At 36.5% G+C, this 20,377-nt stretch overlaps 1 protein-coding gene across 1 annotated transcript in view; it reads left to right on the top strand.

Moving 5' to 3' along the window:
- The first annotated feature begins 6,315 nt into the window (after positions 1 to 6,315).
- malrd1 (MAM and LDL receptor class A domain containing 1) overlaps positions 6,316 to 20,377 on the top strand; it is a 34,802-nt gene continuing 20,740 nt past the window's right edge. Inside the window, exons 1-17 of the mRNA XM_051701507.1 lie at positions 6,316 to 6,481; positions 7,009 to 7,140; positions 7,258 to 7,346; positions 8,875 to 9,048; positions 9,259 to 9,355; positions 10,603 to 10,740; positions 10,899 to 11,051; positions 12,437 to 12,542; positions 12,770 to 13,137; positions 13,287 to 13,720; positions 14,321 to 14,408; positions 16,372 to 16,551; positions 16,640 to 16,799; positions 17,784 to 17,940; positions 18,165 to 18,275; positions 19,000 to 19,213; positions 19,758 to 20,005. Coding sequence (XP_051557467.1) covers positions 6,316 to 6,481; positions 7,009 to 7,140; positions 7,258 to 7,346; positions 8,875 to 9,048; positions 9,259 to 9,355; positions 10,603 to 10,740; positions 10,899 to 11,051; positions 12,437 to 12,542; positions 12,770 to 13,137; positions 13,287 to 13,720; positions 14,321 to 14,408; positions 16,372 to 16,551; positions 16,640 to 16,799; positions 17,784 to 17,940; positions 18,165 to 18,275; positions 19,000 to 19,213; positions 19,758 to 20,005 — 3,015 coding nt within the window. The remainder of the gene's footprint in view (positions 6,482 to 7,008; positions 7,141 to 7,257; positions 7,347 to 8,874; positions 9,049 to 9,258; positions 9,356 to 10,602; positions 10,741 to 10,898; positions 11,052 to 12,436; positions 12,543 to 12,769; positions 13,138 to 13,286; positions 13,721 to 14,320; positions 14,409 to 16,371; positions 16,552 to 16,639; positions 16,800 to 17,783; positions 17,941 to 18,164; positions 18,276 to 18,999; positions 19,214 to 19,757; positions 20,006 to 20,377) is intronic.

Below are 20,377 nucleotides of genomic sequence, written 5' to 3'. Positions count from 1 at the left end.
AGTCCAGCTATGCCTGGAATATGCAGGTGTACACTGGTAAATCCCCTGGGGAAACACCTGAATAAAATCAGGGCATGAGGCTGGTACTAGACATGGCTGAAAGACTGAATGGTCATGACATTCCATGAGATAATTTTTTTTCACATTGTACGCGCTGGGTGAGGAACTGCTGAAAAGGAAGGTTACCATGTTGGGGACAGTGAGAAAAAAACAAGCCAGAGCTTCCCTCTGAGCTGCTTACGATGAAGAACAGGAAGGTAACATCTTCAATAACATAAAGTACCTGACACATAAACTTGGGTAAAAATCACATTCTGGAGGTGTGCATTTTGCATTTTGCATTTGCAAAGTGCATTTGCGTGTTTTAGACGCCAGGGGGAGACATCATTCCATGTGTCACTGAAGCGCAAGCGTTTTCCCCCTTTTCCAACAATCCTCCCTTCCTCTTTCATCCTTTCTAAATGATCTAACTTCACGGATCAATTTAAAACAGAAAAATTGTGTGTGTCTTTGATGCATGTGCATGTTGACATTTGTTTGACTGTCATTAAATGCCCTTAATCAGGCAGGTTTTTTTCTTTGCACTTTGATAAAAAAAATAAAATAAAAAAAAAATAACAATTGCAAGTGCAATATTAATGTTCAATAAAACGTAAAAAACTGCATTAATAGCTATAGGTAGGCTATTAGCTATAGTAAATATATAGTAAATGGAAGTACATGTTTATTAAACTCAACACGCCCTGGATTTGAACTCGCGACTCCAAGGGTTGTAGTCAGCTACCCAGGCCCCTGGCTTCTTTTTTTTTCTTTTTTTTCGCAGGCGGAAAAGAAATACTCAAACTAACAGACCAATTTTTGTCTGAAACGTAAGTTATGAGATATTAATTACTTGTTTGTTTAACTGTTGTGCAACCCCAGTCGTGTTTAAACTGAGGTCCTGACTCTCTGTGGTCGTTAAAAATCCCAGGACACTTATTGTAAAAGAGTAGGGGTGTAACCCCGGTGTCCTGGCCAAATTCCCCCCATTGGCCCTTCTCAATCATGGCCTCCTAATAATCCCCATACATGAATTGGCTCTATCACTCTATTCTCTCCTCTCCACCAATAGCTGGTGTGTGGTGAGAGTTCTGGCGCCCTATGGCTGCTGTCGCATCATCCAGGTGGATGCTGCACACTGGTGGTGGTTGAGGAGAGTCCCCTGTTCACAATGTATAGCGCTTTGAATGTAGTGTCAGAAAAGCGCTATATAAATGTAACATTCATTCATTCATTCATTCATTCAAAAGCTTGTGCTGAGGATGATTGTGTCAATCATTCTATTAAAGCAGGTACTGTACGTCCTGTCACTCAGTGCAATGTTCTGATAGGCCAGTTCCAGTCATATTCTTGGTGCTTTCATCAAGGTGTGTATAATCATCACATTTTCCCGACTGTATGATTTATATGGTATAGATAATGCACACTTGGCTTACTATGTAATGGCATGCTATTAGGATCCAATGGAAAGCTATTTTTTATACTGACGGTTTGGTCACAAGAGACAGGGTGTTTGGGAAACATGCACATCTAGACACAAGTCACCAGTACTGTTAATGATTAAAATGTCATTAATTTAAAGTGAAACAGAAGAAGAAACTCTAAATCAAAGTTTGACCTCAGAGTTTGGGTCGGAGTATTTTTTTTCACCCAAAGTTCACCCATTTCTCACCCTCATGATATCCCAGGTGTGTATGACTTACTTTCTTCAGCAGAACACATTTAAAGAAAAATAGAAGAATATCTTATCTCAGTAGGTCCTTAAAATGCAAGTGAATGGAGATTTCTCTTTTTAAGCTCCAAAAATCACAGACAGTCAGCATAACATCATCCATATGACTCCAGTGGTTAAATTAATGTCTTCTAAAGTGATACGATCGCTTTAGGTGTGAAAAAGATCAATATTTAAGTACTTTTTAACTATAAATCATCGTTTCTGGTCAGCAGCAGTGTGCTCGTGTGGTAACGTTCACGCGAGAACTGATGCACATGCGATACGTGGAAGAACAGCACTGTTTACAACTGAGTAGGAGGAATGCTGTATAGAATAGAGATGTGCACGGATAGTTGACGTTTGGTTAACCCCTCGACACGCTACTATTCAAATACCAAAATCACTATTCGGTTATTCTACATGTGCAATTGAGGTCTTCACTCTGGTGACAAACTGTGACAAACTGTTGGGTTTGGGTCAGTTTTTCAAGTATAGGGCGAGCGCTGACTTCTCACTTCTTATTATCTCAAAAATTTTGATAATATTTAAGTGTCAATTCTCAAAATTAAGTAGACATCAGTGTTTACCTTTTTTATTTTGATAAAATTTCTTTGAACTTTGTATGAATGAATGAGTTTTTTAAACAGATGAAAAATTCTCTTGTCATATTTCAGTTTTCTTTCCAGCTTGTAATATCTGTTTTAATATTTGTGCTTTTGAGCATTGCTCATTTGCATTTATTTTATTTTATTTGCAATCGTGTTCAAATTCTGTATAGTTGATGCACTACGTAACATGCCCAGCTCTTTTTTAATCAACAGTAAGATAATGGGTTAGAATCAATATGAATGTATAAGGAAGGTGTATAATGTAGGTTCTGTGATTTGTCACAATTTTTTTGCACCATTTTTAGTCACATATTTGCCATTTTATATCCTGTAATGTGATACATTTTAAAAGTACAAATACGTAGTATCTCAATAAATGAAGTCAGAAAAACTACATGCAGAATACTAATAGATGGATCCATTATTTAGATGGAGTATAACATGGGGGGGGGGGCATCCACACAGACCCAAAAAAATTCCAAATGAATTTTGCTAGACAGATGATCATCACTTGTGATGGTGAATTTATGATGTGAGCATTTCATGGGGCTGTAGGAGTAATTTGAAATTGAAATTGGAAAATGAATGACCTTGGCTGAGTTGATCATCTAGTTGTTTGATTGGGGAACATATAGTACCTTTGCCTTGAGCTCTAAGGTGAGAACAGTGATGAATGGGTCAAACTTATCAGGTGGGGTAGCAGAGACCAGGAGCAATACAGGAGACCGAAGAGTGATGGCTTATATCAAACATTCAATCAATTGTTCTATTATTCTTTCCTCAGAGGGAACAAATAGGGTGTAGGCCTAAAAACTGAAATGTCAATGGAGTGACAGTCATAGGACTTCCTAACAAGTTATCTACACAGGATTTACAATAGAAGCATATGGAAAAACCTGACGTAGTCAACTTGAGGTTGTATTCTTCTTGTCCACATGGACATTGTTTTAGCTAATTTATTTGGACAATTTTGCAGAGAACAAACAGTTATAGTCTTAAAGGCAAAGCTCACTCATAAATGAAAATTATGTCATAATTCACTCACCCTCATGTTGTTCCAAACCCATATGACTTTTCTTATTTTCTTCTGTGGAACACAATAGGAGATGTTAGGCAGAATGACAGTCACCATTCACATTCATTGTATGGAAAAGAAGATATAATGAAAGTAAATGGTGACTGAGGCTGTCAGACACTAAGAAAGTTATACAAGTTTGGAAGAACATGAGTGTGAGTAAATGACAGAATTTTCCTTTCTGGGTGAATTATCCCTTTAACATTTATTCCAAAAGAACTGATCTGTGCCACCAATTCCTAATATTAAATTGTGACCAATTTTGTTTTGTAGTCAGCAGGAATGTAGAGAGGAGGGTTGGAGACAGTCTGTGCTGCAGAAAGCTGTGGGCTTATAGGGATTGAGAATAATGAAATGTGTGGATGTCCTGCTGAATCAGAAATGAATAGAAGGAGCAGCAAGGGGAGGCTAATAGTTTTGCTCTGACAGGTAACATACAGGCCATAAAATTACTGTATATTCATGTCAAAAAGCCACAGGGCAAAAGAATGAAGCTTCTAGAGTCTGTGACTACAGGGAAACCTTTAGTTAGTCCGAGATTGGTAAGAGATGAATACAGGAGTCAGTCAGAGTACGGTATCTTTACATTGTGAGGGAGAAGTTGCAGTCAGAGCTACAAAGTCATTAACCTAGAAGGGCGGTTTATTCACATTCATTAAGGTTAAAAGTCCAGTGTGCTGAAATAAATCAAATTTAATGGGCTATATTCAGTATTATTTCATCAGTTAATATGTGGAACAATTTTAAAGGATGATGAACAACTCTCCTTGATATTGTTGAAGGATTACTTAAACAAAAAAATGAAAATTCTGTCATCATTTATTCACCCTTATGTTGTTTCAAGATCAGTGAATAATGATTCTCATGCAAAGCTGTGGAATGGCTTCAGAAGACTTGAAATATAGCACACAAGTCTACTGACCCCTTTTATGATGATTTCAAGGTGTTTCTATGTCATTTTTGCAGCTTGAAAAAAGCTTTAAAGTCCCCATTTATTGTAATTGCAAGGAAAAGAGCAACCAGCACATTATTCAGAATTTCTCCTTTTGTGTTCTGTGGAGGAAATAAAGTCATACGTGTTTTAAATGACATGAGGGTGCATAAATGATTACAGAATTATAATTTTTGGTGAACTATTCCTTTTATGCAGTAAATATACAATATCAAAAACATGCCACAGACCATTTTAGGTATAGTTTAATAAGAGCATACAACCACTAATGTATGTTAATGCTGGAAAGCTTATTTAAACATGGATCGATAAGCTTAATACACTAGTCTAGACAACATTAATGATCAATAAACCCACAAATCACAGTGACAGGATGTGTCATCCCATGACACAAGATTTGTCCATCATTTGGAATATTAAGGATATGTGATGAGCAGTTTTGTGAATTTTTTGCTGCAGAAAAAATAGAATTTATGGAAATGTAAATTTACTCTATTTAAATATACAAAGTGTATGTGTACACTTGTGCAGTGTATATATAGGCTACTCAGTCCTCATACATACAAGGGTTACAGTAAATGAAAGCTGAATTTTAAATTAAACAATGCCAGAGAACTGCAAGTCAAGCAGCCTTTTTCAACTCTAAGTGCTATGTATATCAAAAAAGTAATTCCTTGAGCTTAAACTGTACTTATTTTTATTTTTATTTATTTATTCATCCCCTTTTTCTCCCATTTTGGAATGCCCAATTCCCACTACTTAGTAGGTCCTCGTGGTAAATTTCTGGCCACCATTCACTTGCATTGTGAGGACCTACAGAGCTGAAACATTCTTCTAAAAATCTTCATTTGCATTCTGCAGAAGAAAGAAAGTCATACACATCTGGGATGAGTAAATTATGAGAGAGGTTTCCTTTCTGGGTGAACTATCTTTTTCAATCATTGCAAAGTAATGACATTTTAAATGACAAGTTATTTAGTTTAATTATTCACCTAAATCTTGCATAGTTATAATGAAATATGGGGATTTTGAGGTGGAGCTGAAATTGTTTTTGATTTTGACTACGATTACTTAAATGATGCATGAATTATCATATAGAGCTGTTTGATGCAACTGTAAATCTAAAATGAAAACAAAGGTGAAAACAAAGACAGTTTTTATCAATAATGCAAACAATAAAAGCTTTTTTGCTCCAGTTTTAAATCTCTTGTTTATTTTTAGTCCCTATCTTCATGTTCTTTTGTGCTTGAAGGTTATTCGGATATTATTATTATGGCCAGCACAGATTTTCTGCTAGCAAACCCTGTAAATGATAATGTATTTTATAGTCATTGAGTCATGAAGAATGAAACTATAGCTGAATGAACATTTGTTAAGCCGGTACAGGACAGAGGGTGGAACAAATGACACCTAATGCAGGACTGATTAATGCACCACCTTATTTTTCATTCAATCCTGTTTCATCATACTGAAAACAGACAAAGCTATGTAATGACAAATTTCTAATAATACTTGTTTAAATTTTTGTACATTTCTTATCTCAAATGCGTTAATAAACTTAAAGTTGCACATTGATAGGCTCACCAGTCTTAAGATAACATATTACATTTTACTGTCGTTTTATCTCTAGCCAATTACAAGGAGTTTGACTTTAGTCTCACGCACACTTTGACATTAGATATACACACCAATGCATAATGAAAGAAAATAGGCCTATTGGGTAACAGTCATAAAGCCATTTGGACAATGGTTGGGCTGAGCAGATGGATTTCTGTGAGGTACGATTGTTCCTAGCACAAAGTCAAAGTTCCACATAGATACTCTCTGGATTTCAAGGACTTAGGCTTTCTGGATATTGTGCCGTGAGTGTGTCTGTCTGTGCTTTGGTTTATGTGTATATCTGAATGAGCTACTGTCTGAGAGCTCAATGAGGGTGCGCGTGTGGGTCTCATTTCTGGCGTGTGTCCTGAGGAGTGCCTCATCTACGCCATGTCTGCCAGAGGAGTTTGCTTGTGTGAGAGGCGGTTGTGTATCTGGGGAGCATCTATGTGATTTCAGAGAGAACTGTGAAGATGGCAGTGATGAGACAAACTGTAAGTATGAAAACCTAATAGATGCATTTTTCTTATCCTCTTTTCATTTTGTTTTTCCTCTCTTCTGTTTGTGTATGTTTTCTGTGCTCACACAGAGCTAATGGCCCTCTCTTTGCTCTCTTTGTTGACAACATGCTTTTAAATGCTATTAAAGGCCGCATTGTTTAAACAGTGAGATTTATGGCATTGAAAGAAAGAGTGCTCATAAAGTGGCACTCTTGGAAGGTCTATCAATGACATAAAACAGTGCTTTTTTAGTATATTTATTAAATCTCTCTGGGGCTTTTAGAAGGCAGAAACATGTCATAATTCAAGGTTGACTGATTGGTTGACCGCTGTGGCAATGTTTGCACCTTCTACTATAGTACTATAGGATATTATTTTACATCTAGTTTTGGAGACAACTTTGAATATTTTTGGCTGAAACCATTCTGCCCATCAGTCGTGTCTCTGTAATGGATCTTCTATGGATAACAGGCACCAGTGATCATTACTGTAATGTCCTGGTGTGACCACCTTTCATATAGGCTCCCAGTTTGTGAGGTGTGACTTTCAGAATGGGTTCTGTGGTTTTCAAGTTCAAAATGAACATCATGTTTGGACTAGAGGCTCAGGTTTGCTTTTGCCAAGTCCAGAACTAGACCACAAAAATGTAACGGGTAAGTAAAACAATTCATTATATATCTGTAGCGGATACCATCTTTTAAAAAGTAGTTGATGTGAGTTTAACTTTTACTGTCTTCTCAAGACGCTTTCTATTTATTCTCATTTCTCAGGTTATTATCTTTATATACGGTCTGAAAATGGAGAAGGAGTCACTGCTGAAATATACAGTCCTCTCTTCCAGCCTTCAGTAGCCTGCAGGGTATAGAAAAACATGTCCTGATCTCTTCTGTTCCCCACTGTTTTAACCAAACACATCACTGTTTTAACCAAACATTAACACCACTGTTTTAACTGTGTCATTTTTTCATTCTCTGTCCTTTTTATTGTCTCAATATTGTCCTCGACTCCTGATAACAACCACGTTAAACATGTTATTTGCTGAACCAGGCAGAAAGATCAAGCAATAAAAATGCTAATTTCTACAAATGTATGTGAAATATTATGCTATAATTTTGCATTGGAGCTCTTTTATTAAAGCAATTAGCCATAAGAGGTCGTACATTACAGTGATTTTGCCACGGGCAAGGGGTGTTCTTCTTTCTAAAACCTTGTCACCCATGGTAAAAATCGCTGCAACACACGAACTTAGCACATGAGCTTAATGCTTTTATAATATGGTGGCAACACCAATATGATAAAATACACCAATGAAAATCATAATTATAATGTTACAATTATTATTAATAATAATTGGAATAAATAATTCTGCTATAGTTCATTATCCTTCCTGTGTGTTTTCGCGGTTGCCAAGCATAATAGCAAATTAGTGCATTAATATAAAATGTGTGGCTCATCCAATCAGAATTTAAGGTTGAAATGACCTGTTTTATAAAATAAAAAAAATAAATAGCTTATTTGTAAGTTTAGCTTCCAGATGATATATTTCACTGAATTGTTTTCTTGACTTGAGATGACATAAACACCACTAGGATGTTACCTTATGCTGCTATGGTCAAAATACTGTATACCTTACCCAAACAACGTAAAGTCATGAGAACATAAGCTCAGTTTAAACTCCCATCCTGCATTATTCTTAACAGTCAAAATATATTATATCATAAAAAAATTAATAGTTCAATGAAGTATCTAACACAACGTATCTCTGACAATAGAGAAACAATGTCAAAGGAATTGCAATAATGTAGCATTCAAACAGCAGATTGTTGTTAAATACTTTGCTCAAGGGCTCTATAGCCCTTGTAATGGTCATTCAGCAAGCAAAGCCCTTGATTATGGGTGTAGAGCACAATATCCACTGAGGCAGAGCTACACACTCTTACTGACAGCAAAGAATTATGCATGGGCTGTCAGAGCAACACAGTGGGAAGTGCATGTGCTCACTGGATCTTTGTTTTCAGACCCTCTGCACTGTGAAAAAAAAATAAAAAATTTGTCAGCCTAAATACAACCTTCAAGTCAAAAATAATATTTAATATGACTAAATCAACCTGACAACATTGGGTTACACCAATGAAATGCTTCCAACATCAAGTTTGTCTCGCCCACCCAGCCACTGAATATCTTTAATGTTTCAGAAAGTGACAATATGGGGTAGCGTGGGCTGTAGAGCTCAAAATGTTTAATGAAGCAAGAAGTGCAATTAAGTCCTTAGTTCACATCACACTGTCTTCTGAGTGATTCGCATTTTATTTTCACATCTCAGCTAAACTAAACTAACTGATTCACATTTTCTGTCCTCTTGTCTCACTACTGGTTTCTCTGAACAGCTGACATTCTACCATCATATTGGGCAGCTGATAGGGGATTTGCAGGTTCTGATACAGTCAACATCTTTGGTAGAGCCACAGGAAATTTGGTTTCAGTCCACACCAAATTCTGATCGTCAGACCTGTACATGGATGCGATCAGTAGTGGTGTTAAGCAGCAGAGAGAAGTTTAAGGTATGTGTGTGAATGCCAAGTCAAAGCATTTACCACTACAATATATATATATATATACATATGATATGCACATGATACATTTATGGTAGGGAAAGTGCGAATTAAAGTCTAGTTTCAGAGTAGGTTAGATTTTGATTTTGAAAAGTCCATGTAGTTGTTAGAGTTGAAGCAGGAAAAATTTATCAATCTAATAGTAGTGGGCTCCTACAGGTGGTGATCAGAGGAATGATATTCAACAGCAGTGATCCATATGAAGTTATTGCGATTGATGACCTGTCTTTCAGCCAAGGCTGCGTGCCAGATTTAGGTGGGTAAACACTAATGCACATTTACACACACCCACTTCTGTACATACACAACACAACCAAGTCCAAAAAATTATTATTGCCACACTGGGATGACCTTATGCATTCATTGGAAGTGACTCATGAGTCTATATCACAAGTCCCTTTGTACTTTTGCAAATCAAAATATCATAACTCTGACAGTCTGACTTGGGAACAGATCATCTGATGGATTCAAATTTAAAAGTGAAATAAGATGCAGGATGCAGTTTTCATTCCATCTAAAAACTGACTAAATAAAATAAAAAAGATAAAAAAGTTTGGCAGAATCAGAAAGTTCTTTCCTGCAGATTAAGGGCTGTTTTCATGATATTGTAAAGTTAGTTTAATGCTTCAAGTGTCCATGATTGGGGCTTGATATGGCTGATTGTAAAGGCAAACAAAGATGTAGCTGTATGTGGTGTGGTGAACACGACCCTGCTCACTTTTATGCATGCAATTTATGAAGAATGTATGAGGTGCAAAGCTAGGCTCAAGAGAAATCTAGAAATACAAAGCTGTAAATAAGGTCTACAATACATTTACAGCCTTGGGATGGATGCATTGGGACACCAGGGCGACATGTTGATAGGCAGAAGGGATCCTCAGCAACTTTATAATTTACAGTTCATCCCAAGATAGACAGAGTGAGAGACATCAGTTACAGTTATATTTAATCACAGGCATACATAAGTGCCATGACAAAATGATGCTGTGGTTTATTATCCTCTGAACACTTCATATAGTTTCATATTTTGAGATTGTATCTCTGATACAAAGAAATGCAGCTTTGCTTTGCTGGAAGTCAGTAAGTCTATTTTGCACATTTATCAGCAAAAAAGTCCTTAATTATTAACGAGAAAACAGAATCCTGGTTTATTTTCCTCCAAAAACGCATACCTACACGGGACAGAAAAGGGTCAGCTGCATATTTTCTATTACCAAGAGTCTGAAATGGAGGTTTATGTAGTGTTTGGTTGTAAAAATGTGTGTGTTAAGATACCAAATTATTGTGATTTACTTCAGCAGTACCCTGGCCAGTTAGATTAATCTTAATAATGTGCTCATGTTCAGATTTACAACACATGTCCTGCTTAAGTGGTATTAATGCATGAAAGAACTCTCCAGTTTATAGGTCCCACCTAAACTCTTCTATCCCTTTGCTTATCTTTTCTGTGAAATAAGAAAATATTTCAATGGTAAATTATGCAGGCTTTATATTTATCTCCAGAGAATGAAATTAAGGCACCTCCTCCAACTCAGTGCCACTCTTCTCAGTTTCACTGTGATGCCAATGAATGTGTGGATGGGGTGAAAGTGTGTGACTTTTCTCCAGACTGCCCCAGTGGAGAGGATGAGGCCAACTGTTGTGAGTATTGTTACAAATGCCTGAGTGAATGTTTGTTAAAAATGTCAATACTGTTTCTTCACTATATTATTTTGAAGGCCATTTAGCCGTTTCTTTGTTATTTCACAATGCTTTGCTTGCCCTGCGAGAATCCCTTGCTTTGTTAATTTGACTTTCAGCGGCACAGTGTGATTTTGAGTCTGACTCATGTGGCTGGCACGAGCTTGCCCAGGGAGATGGATTTGAATGGGTAAGAGGCTCAGCTAATGGAGTCTCTATAGATTATCTGGACCAAACACCTCCCCAGGACCATACTACTAGTACAAGTGAAGGTGAGAGCATACATATAAACACACAAACTGCATAAAAATCATGAAATGCTTTTGTCTCACATTTTAATGTACTCTCTGTCTATCTAAATATATTTAAAAAGGAAATCTGACATACAGGTAAACTGAATCAATATTTAACACTGATTCCATGTACATAATTCCAAACATTTCACAGTTTCTCTTTGAAGAAACTTAATTTAGTTTAAAAGAGCACTAAACCTTTTTTTTTTTTTTTAGTCCCAATAACTTATACATTTATTTACAAAGTGTACAATGTGGCAGAATTAGGACAGCTCTTTTTTCATTATAGCATTTTTCAAATAGGAAAGTGGTGCTCTTTTTGAAAATGTGATTGACTTTGAACTGTGCTCCAGTAAATAATTATGGTCTGCCTCAAAGTGATATGATAATACATTAAAGAGATTGTTCACCCAAAAATGAACATTCGCCAATCATTTACGATCCCTCATGCCATCCCAGTTGTGAATGACTTTCTTTCTTCTGCAGAACACAATCTAAGATTTTTAGGAGAGTATTTCAGCTCTGTAGGTCATCACAATGCAAGTGAATGAGAACCAAAACTTTGAAGCTCCAATGCACATAAAGGCAGCATAAAAGTAATCCATTCGACTCCAGTGGTTAAATCCATACCTTCAGAAGCTATATGATAGGTGTGGGTGAGAAACTGATCAATATTTAAGTCCTTTTTTACTATAAATTCTACTCTCTGCCCAATAGGTTGTGATATTCATGAAGAATGCGATTCGCTAAAAACAAAAGAAGTAAAATGTGGAAGTGAAAGTGAAAGTGGAGATTTATAGTAAAAAAGGACTTAAATATTGATCTGTTTCTCACCCACACTTATCATATCGCTTCAGAAGATATTAATTTAAACATTTCATTTTTGGGTGAACTATCCTTTTAAGGAGATATGAAGGTGAATCAATACAGAATATAGTTTTGCTTTAAATAGGAGTTTTTCGAAATGTTTATAGGCACTTTTAAATGAATCTGTGGTCAAATCACTGATCCACTGTATTTGTCCCATCTGCTTCATTCATAAATAAAAGTAGCAAAATAATATAAAAATACCTATTAATATTTCCACATTATTTTACACAGAAAAAAAAGCATTCACATAGTTTAAAAGAAAAACTAATTTTTTGACCATTTTTTTAATGTCACAAAATTTAGTAATAATATAAGAACACCATTAAAGTATGTATAAGAGACTTATTGTGAATGGGTTTAATTTACTGAGTTTACATTCAGGAGTATACAGTAATGCTGTAACTCACCTTGCATTAATATACTAATAATATCATATTAGCCTTTCATGTTTCTCTAAAGACCTTTTAACATTTTACTGCCTCTCTCTCTCCAAGGTCACTTCATGCTTATTTTTAAGAACAGCAGTAGTTTTTCCCAGCAAGCTGTGCTGCGGAGTCCTACATTCCAGCATTCAGGTTCAGACTGCATCATGACCTTCTGGTAAGGATGAATGGATGTAAAGAATTTGCCTGGATATTGAAGGCTGGAACCTTACCTCTTTCTAAGCTTAGTGAAAAAAATTAAAAATGTTTGCAAAAAGCACAAATCAATCAGGATTCTTTACTGCTCTATGTAAACAATTAAAAAGATTGTAGCTTGTGCACACACAGTAGTTCCTAACATTCAGTGTTCACATTTTAATAGTTATGTTGATTGTTTTGTTACAGGCACTATAATTCTGGCCAGTCTGTTGGTGCAGCTGAAATGTACTTATCAGTTGATGGCTTAGACAACGTTACTATACTTTGGCGAACACTCTATGACCAAGGCAACCAATGGCATCCAGTTATTGTGCAAATTGGTAGGCAGACCAGGCCTTTCCAGCTGTCAATCGCAAAACTGAGTCTGGGCGTGTATGAAGGAGTCTCCGCCCTAGATGACATTATGTTCCACAACTGCTCATTGCCAGAGGCTGTGGAGATGTGCCCCACTCCTTTTCACTTTCACTGTAGCCGGAGCAAAGCATGTGTAAACTATTTCCAGATCTGTGACCTGATTGATGACTGTGGAGATGGAACAGATGAGGAAAACTGCTGTCAGTGTTATTAACTTTTAAATAAGTGTTTTAAATGGTCAATGAGTATACATACTGTAGTATATACTGTACTCACACACAAATATGTGCATATGGTATTTCTTTGACCTTAGCCATCTCTTTTTGGCAATCATCATTTCTGCTCTCAGTTTCAGATTTAATGTGTGACTTTGAGGAAGGCCTGTGTAGCTGGACCCAAGATCATGTGGAGGACATTTTTGATTGGACGCGAATCCAAGGACCCACTCCAACTTTCAACACAGGCCCGTTGAAGGACCACACACGAGCCAATGTGGATGGCCACTTCCTCTACATTGAATCTTCAGTCCCACAAAAGTTCAAAGACACTGCTGTTCTTATTAGTCGACCTTTTCTCCCAACTCATTGCAGAGGTCCTGAACCGAAGCCACCTTGCGTTTTTAGATTCCACTATCACATGTTTGGCCAGCATGTTTTCCGATTAGCTGTGTACATGCGCACCCGTAATAGTGGTAGGGGCAACTTGTTGTGGGTTCGCTATGGTGACCAAGGCCACTTCTGGCACCGGAAGATTTTGCAGATCCACAGTGCTCACCACTTTCAGGTGAGTTGATCTGAAGTTTGGCCATTGAAGTGGAATGGCCAAAGGGGGGCAATGTTGTCCTTTTGTTGAATCTCATGTGGTTGACTGACTGCCCTAAAGGTACTGTACATCATCCAGCTTAAAATGCACACATGCTCACACTTGTAATGCATGCTTTAAAAAATGAGTAATCAGAATGGCTCTCTCAGCAGACACCCCAAAGCCTAGTATTCTCGCTGATGTCTAATTGTCTAATTGGTGTAGCAATAATTAACTTTCCAAAGCTTTTAAAAGTCACAGCAACATCTTATTAAAATACACATTATTAATACAGCTCTTATTATTATTAAGTGATCATTTATTAGTTTTTTTTTATTTATTTATTTGACTTTCTTTGTCTTCCCGGTGTACTGTCTCTTATCTTTATTTTGTGTCAATGTTCAGGTAATAGTCAAGCATATGCATAAATTATGCCTTATCTATGTCCACTGCATTTGTTTTAGTAGGGATTATGAGATTAAAGGTGCCATATGAAAAACATTTACAGTTGTTGGCATTATTATTAGCATACAAATAAGCAGCCAAATAAAGACTCTCTTGCCTTCTTTCTTGCCTATGCAGATTCTAGTGGAGGGGGCCGTTGGTGACGACTTCAAGGGAGATATTGCTATAGATGATCTGTCTTTCTTTGGATGTCAACCATATGAAGGTGAAATAACAATGACATGTAATTGATGGTTGTGTTATAAACAAACCTACTTAAGATACTATATATACAATTACATTCATAACAGGCCTAAATAGAAATCTAAAAATCCCAAAATGTTTCTGTGAGGGTTAGGTTTAGAGCAAGGATTACTTGAAGTGCCCTCTAATATTTTAAGTAATGTTAAAGGGGTCATGAAATGCTATTTTCTTATAATTTTATTATCTTCCCTGAGGTCCACTGATAATGTCAGTAAGGTTTTTTGCACCAAAACTGTTATAGTTTAGTAATACATGATCATTTTCCACCCTGTTTCTGGCCCTCTGACTAAAACGCTCGGTTTTGGCCTCAGCGTCTCCTTTAAACTTCAATGTAAGTTCCCACTGTATTTAGACATATTTGAATCTCAATCAGAAAAGAATAAACAAGCTCTCCACAACATTATAAAACTAAATTTGAGAGTTTACAAAACTTTAATTTAGGATTTACACATAACGCACATCAAGCACATCAGCACCATAAACTATCAAACAGTCATGACATTTGAAATATTCATGAATGAAACTGTTTACTCATGGTTTTGCATTCAAGTCCAAGTGTTTTTAACTGCCCCATTCTTCTTCAATAACAGTTCCTTTGCAATACTTGAATCGTTATGACTGGTTCACAATCAATCCAGGCTGATAATAGCCACACAAACACAGTCCATAGCACAGTAAAACATGACGCACACACATAGTGCACTGAGGCACAGATCGACAGAAACACACTAAACGGTCAAAGATGTCCAGCTAGTGCTTGTTTAAATACACCAACAATTAAAAATAGCACAAATGGGTGCAAGAACAGCAAGACGCAGAGCAGCTGAATGAAGAGTTGTAACTGACACTGTGTCTTTTAAAAGCGGCATGATATACATGTCAACGGTCAAAGGCGTCTATGTAATGCATGTTATATGCACAAACAACTTCAAAATAGTCCAGATGGGTCCCCTTTGGTGTTCAGGAATAGTTAGTCACACTAGGTCTGTCTATCTCCCTCTCTGTTTGCAATACGAACTGAGCGCCAGTGGGGGGGCCAAGGGTGCGATGAGATGCTGTGATATAAATACAACTGAGCAATGTCTCGTGACGTCACGAACACACAGTTTTCAAAACGAGACATTTCAGAAAGATAGGAACTGTAAATGCTATTTTTAGACTGGGGAGGAAGTTTTGAGTTCTGAAATTTACAGAATGTTTTTATAGTACAGTTACCTCTTATATGTCTTAATATCAAGGAACATTTTGTTTTCCATTTCATGACCCCTTTATCCTTTATTATTATTATTATTATTAAAAACCTTTGAGGCAGGGGTGAAATATTGTGTTGTATAGTGGTGAGGATTTGGACCTTTTTTCCCAAAGAGCTGAGTCTTTTGAATCCGTTATCCAAAAGGATTTGTTCAGTCACCTTTACTTTAGATAACATTTTACACCAGTAGGTGGCAACAAATGAGCATCTTCTTTGTGTTATGAGTAGTGGTCAACCAAAATGGGATTGTCAATGTACAATATACAATATATAGAGTGCAGGATGGCAGATGGCCGAAATAAATGGTGATAAACATGATGCAATTTAACAACAGCAAAAAAGATGTAAACAAAATTTCTTAAGTGAAACAAACACCTATTTTTATTCAATATTTACTCAAATATCAAATAAATCTATCTATTGGTAGATTTTGTAACTAATACGAGGGAAAGTTAACACTTTTGTTAATAGAGCAAGTGAACATTTAATGACCAAATATCGGCCAATTAATCGGCCTGGCTGATATATACTAATCATGAGTGAGGGGTGGAGGTGGTGAAAACCTTTGGTTGTGAGGATATAAAATATTAGCTTAGTATAAAAACAATAAATGTCAATGTAAAAAACACTACATGTCAATGGACGTGTGTGTGTGTGTGTGTGTCTTGTGTAGGTGAATTGCCCTCAACGGAGCCCAGCACTTCTGCCCCTATGCTCACCTTGTCAACAGCACCCCCTCATAGCTGCCACCCTGGCCAGTTTGTGTGCACCACTACAAGAGAGTGCGTAAGCCTCAGCCAAGTGTGTGACTTCACAGCTGACTGCTCTGATAGCTCTGATGAAGAGCATTGTGGTATGCATCATCAAGCCTTCCATCCATCCATCTATCTCATATTCCTGTGTCTCATATCAACCCATATTCCTGTGTCATATTTTCTCAGTGAAGGAGTATTGTGATTTTGAAGGTGACACTCTGTGTGGCTGGTATTTGAGTGATCCTGCCACTCCTGTTCCTCTCCATGCCTTTCGTTGGCAGACAGGACAAGGGAAGAGTATTCACCTTGGTGAACAGAACCACAGACCTGCTAATGACTATACACTGTAAGCAAAGAACACCACAGTCATTTGCTGTAATGCGTTTGTTCTTTCATTTATGAGTGTATGGCTCGGTTTGCACATTGGCCAATGATGTGTACATCTTTTTGCTGATACACATAATACTGTACATTTTAACAACAACAAATCAGATGTACACAACATTTCTAAAGTGAAACAAACATCTATTTTTATGCAATATTTACACAAATTTGCATAAACTTGAAAAGAAAAAAACCTTGAAAAAAGAAAGTGCTGGCTAACCATTGACAAATCTATTAGTAGCTTTTGGAACTAATACAAGGGAAATTTAACACTTCTGTTGATCGGCCAAGTGAGCACAGTGATCGGCCTGTGCTGCGACTTTTTGTCCATATCTATTAAATTGTTCCTTATACATTACAAATGCAATTCACACAAAACAGTTTCTTGAATACACCCCTTCTCTGATGAACATTTACTGTATGATGAACACATTTTCAATTGCAGAGTTTAAAAGTCATTTTGTTACTTTTTCTTGGGCTTAAAGTAAAAAATTTCATGTGGTGTCCATAGACAGTAAAAAATGAGTGCAGAATAATCTTTTATTATTATTTCTTAAAAAATAAGCAGTTAAACAATTCTATATTAAAACATGATTAATACTTGTAAATCTTTTTTCTTCTTGACATTCTTGACTTAAAAATTCACGATATTTGTAAAAATATTTTTACCGTAATAAATACATTTAAAAACTTTGAAATAAATGATTATGTTGTGCACACACTCTTGTATTCAAGGTGCAAGGAAAGTATTTAAAACATTTATCTGATGGTTACACCACATGGCATTATTAAAGTCTTTTTTTTTTTTTTTTTTTTTTGAAAATGCTGTCAATATTTTTCATTTTTCATTTTTATTTTTTTCAGTGACCTATATGTGTGTTTGTGCATGTTGGTGTATTGTTTGCTTTATTGGGTTTACTCATCCGTACCTGTGTATATTTTGCAGTGGTTCACCAGAGGGTTGGTATATATTTGCAGACAGCTCTGATGGAGGATATGGTCACCCCACCGATCTCTCCACTCCCCTCATCAAAATTACAGGGCCCCAGTGCACTTTGGTATTCTGGTATCACATGAGCGGCTTCACTGTTGGAACACTACAGGTGCAATTATCTAGAACTTATTGCTTGGTTTGATTATTATTTATTTTCTGCAGTGCTAACATCAGAAAATATCAAAACATATAATTCATGTGACAAAAACGTTTTTGTGCACTCTTTCTCTGTGTTAAAATGTGAAATGTCTGCTATAAAGGATTTTTATAGTAAACATTTCCTAGCAAACCACTTTGTGGTTTGTCAGTACCACCTCAAATTTGTATCTGCAGGTCTTCATCAGATCAGGTACTGTCATACATGAAGTTTGGTCCCAAAGTGGTAACCAAGGCAACAACTGGAGGCGGGGTGAAGTCTTCATTGGATTTCGTCACAACATCCAGGTCATCGAATGTATTTTTTTTTCATCTGGTGTTAAAATTCCATTGTGCCTAAACAACTGCAAAAAATACACAAATATGTAGGTGTACTTGCAATCACAGGTCACCCGTCAAACAGAGATTTATCAAATTGTTTTAAATTTCATTTGTGTGTGTGTGTGGTTTTTTTTTTTTGTTTTTTTTTCAGAAATACAATCCTCAGTTAAAAGTTAGCTGCTAGGGTGATGTCTGGACTGTTGATGCTTGATCAGAAATATCATGACCTTTTATCCATCTGGCTTTTGCATGATTAATATTTATCAGCACAGAACATATACAAGTATAAATAAATACACTTGCAAATATAGTTCAACATTATGGTCGGTACTTCATGATACCCTCACTCATTAGAGGCAAGTGCCATTTTGCTGTGTATTATCAGGGGCCTTATTGCCCTTTAACTTCTGCAGTAGCTCTCAAGCGACACTTCCACATTCACAATCTCTCTCTACATATTACATCATCGCCTTACCATTTAGACAATTAAATTATGTTGAATGCTGTGAATGAAACAACTTTTTACATCAGTGTTTATAGCTGAAGAGAGTTTAGAATAAACATGCATGCACTGTGTTTCGAGTTTTGCATTCAAACATGCAGAAGTATTTAAATGACTGTATAATAGATTAAGTAGTTTTCTGTATAGTTTAACAGCATGTTTGTTTTTGTTTTTTGAATGTGTCAATAGGTGGTTCTCCGTGCCAAGCGGGGCATCAGCTACATGGGAGATGTTGTAGTTGATGACGTGACATTTGTGGACTGTGGCCCCCCATTAACAACTAATCTTCCTTGTCATAACAACGAGTTCATCTGTGCCAATGGTCACTGTATCTCTGAGGACAACATGTGTGATTTTATTGATCACTGTGGAGATGGCTCAGATGAGAATCATTACATATGCAGTGAGAAACACATCTATCATCCTCTTCCCTTTCACTATTAACCCAGATTTTTAAAACTGTATTTCATTTAGCGGTCAGCCACCATTTTTGTTGTGCATTGTGTGTGGAATGACTGTATACCTCTGACACACAGACCATAAATGTATTTAGTATATATTGCATGTGGATAGTTGGCATGAAATATTTTTGGAAAGACATGTCTTGCAGTGTAGCATGCTATACTCCCTCTAAAACTATTTTAAAAACAGCATTTGGCTAATTCTTTCATAATTATTATGAATGCCATTTTTAGGACTACATGGAATTTTTGTACTTTCAAATAGTCATTTGTCACACTGCATAATTTAAAATGAATTAGTGAAAGCCAAAAGGTGATTAAATATGGTGAAAAACTTACATAAAATATACACTTTTCCATATACATTCATATGTATGTTGATTTAAAAAAAGATCTGGACATGTTGTATTATACGTCAACAACCCATGTGCAGTTGTGTGTGTCTGTGTATAGTATTTATGTAGAGATGGCCATGTGTTTTTCCAGAAGGATTCAGTGGTCGCTGCAATTTCGAATTTGACCTTTGCTCCTGGAGACAGAGGCAAGATGATGACTTTGATTGGTTAATAAAAGCTGGAAACATGCTCACTCCCGGGACTGGACCATCCACTGATCACACCCTCCGTAATCCATCAGGCCACTACTTATATCTAAAAGGATCTTTCCCACAGACAACTGGAGATACTGCCCAAATCATGGGACCTCTTTTCAGTCATGGTAGCAAAGATTGCAAGGTAAGTGCTCACTGGTGTTTTTATTTGCTTAATATATTGTAGTAAAGGATCAGTTTCTACTTGCATTACACTAACATCAACTGTACTAGAACTGAGAGGTGCCTTTCCCTCCCTTGAATCGTTCCTTTGTCCTTTTTATATTTTGACAGGATATGTTACTTCCTTTTTTCATGGAAGACTGATATTTGTCTATAAGACCAGGGTCTCTAAGATCAGTTGGTGCTGATGTATCCAAAAATGTCTGTAAATCAGATGTGGAAGAATACAATTGATAGTTTTCTATTTTCAAAAAGAGGTCTCTAAGATCAGTTGGTGCTGATGTATCCAAAAATGTCTATAAATCAGATCCGGAAGATTACATTTGGTAGTTTT

The sequence above is a fragment of the Myxocyprinus asiaticus genome, chromosome 1 (genome assembly GCF_019703515.2).
Source record: "Myxocyprinus asiaticus isolate MX2 ecotype Aquarium Trade chromosome 1, UBuf_Myxa_2, whole genome shotgun sequence".
NCBI classification, from domain to species: domain Eukaryota; kingdom Metazoa; phylum Chordata; class Actinopteri; order Cypriniformes; family Catostomidae; genus Myxocyprinus; species Myxocyprinus asiaticus.
The sequence above is the reverse complement of the archived record's forward strand: the minus strand, read 5'-3'. Positions and strand labels throughout refer to the sequence as shown.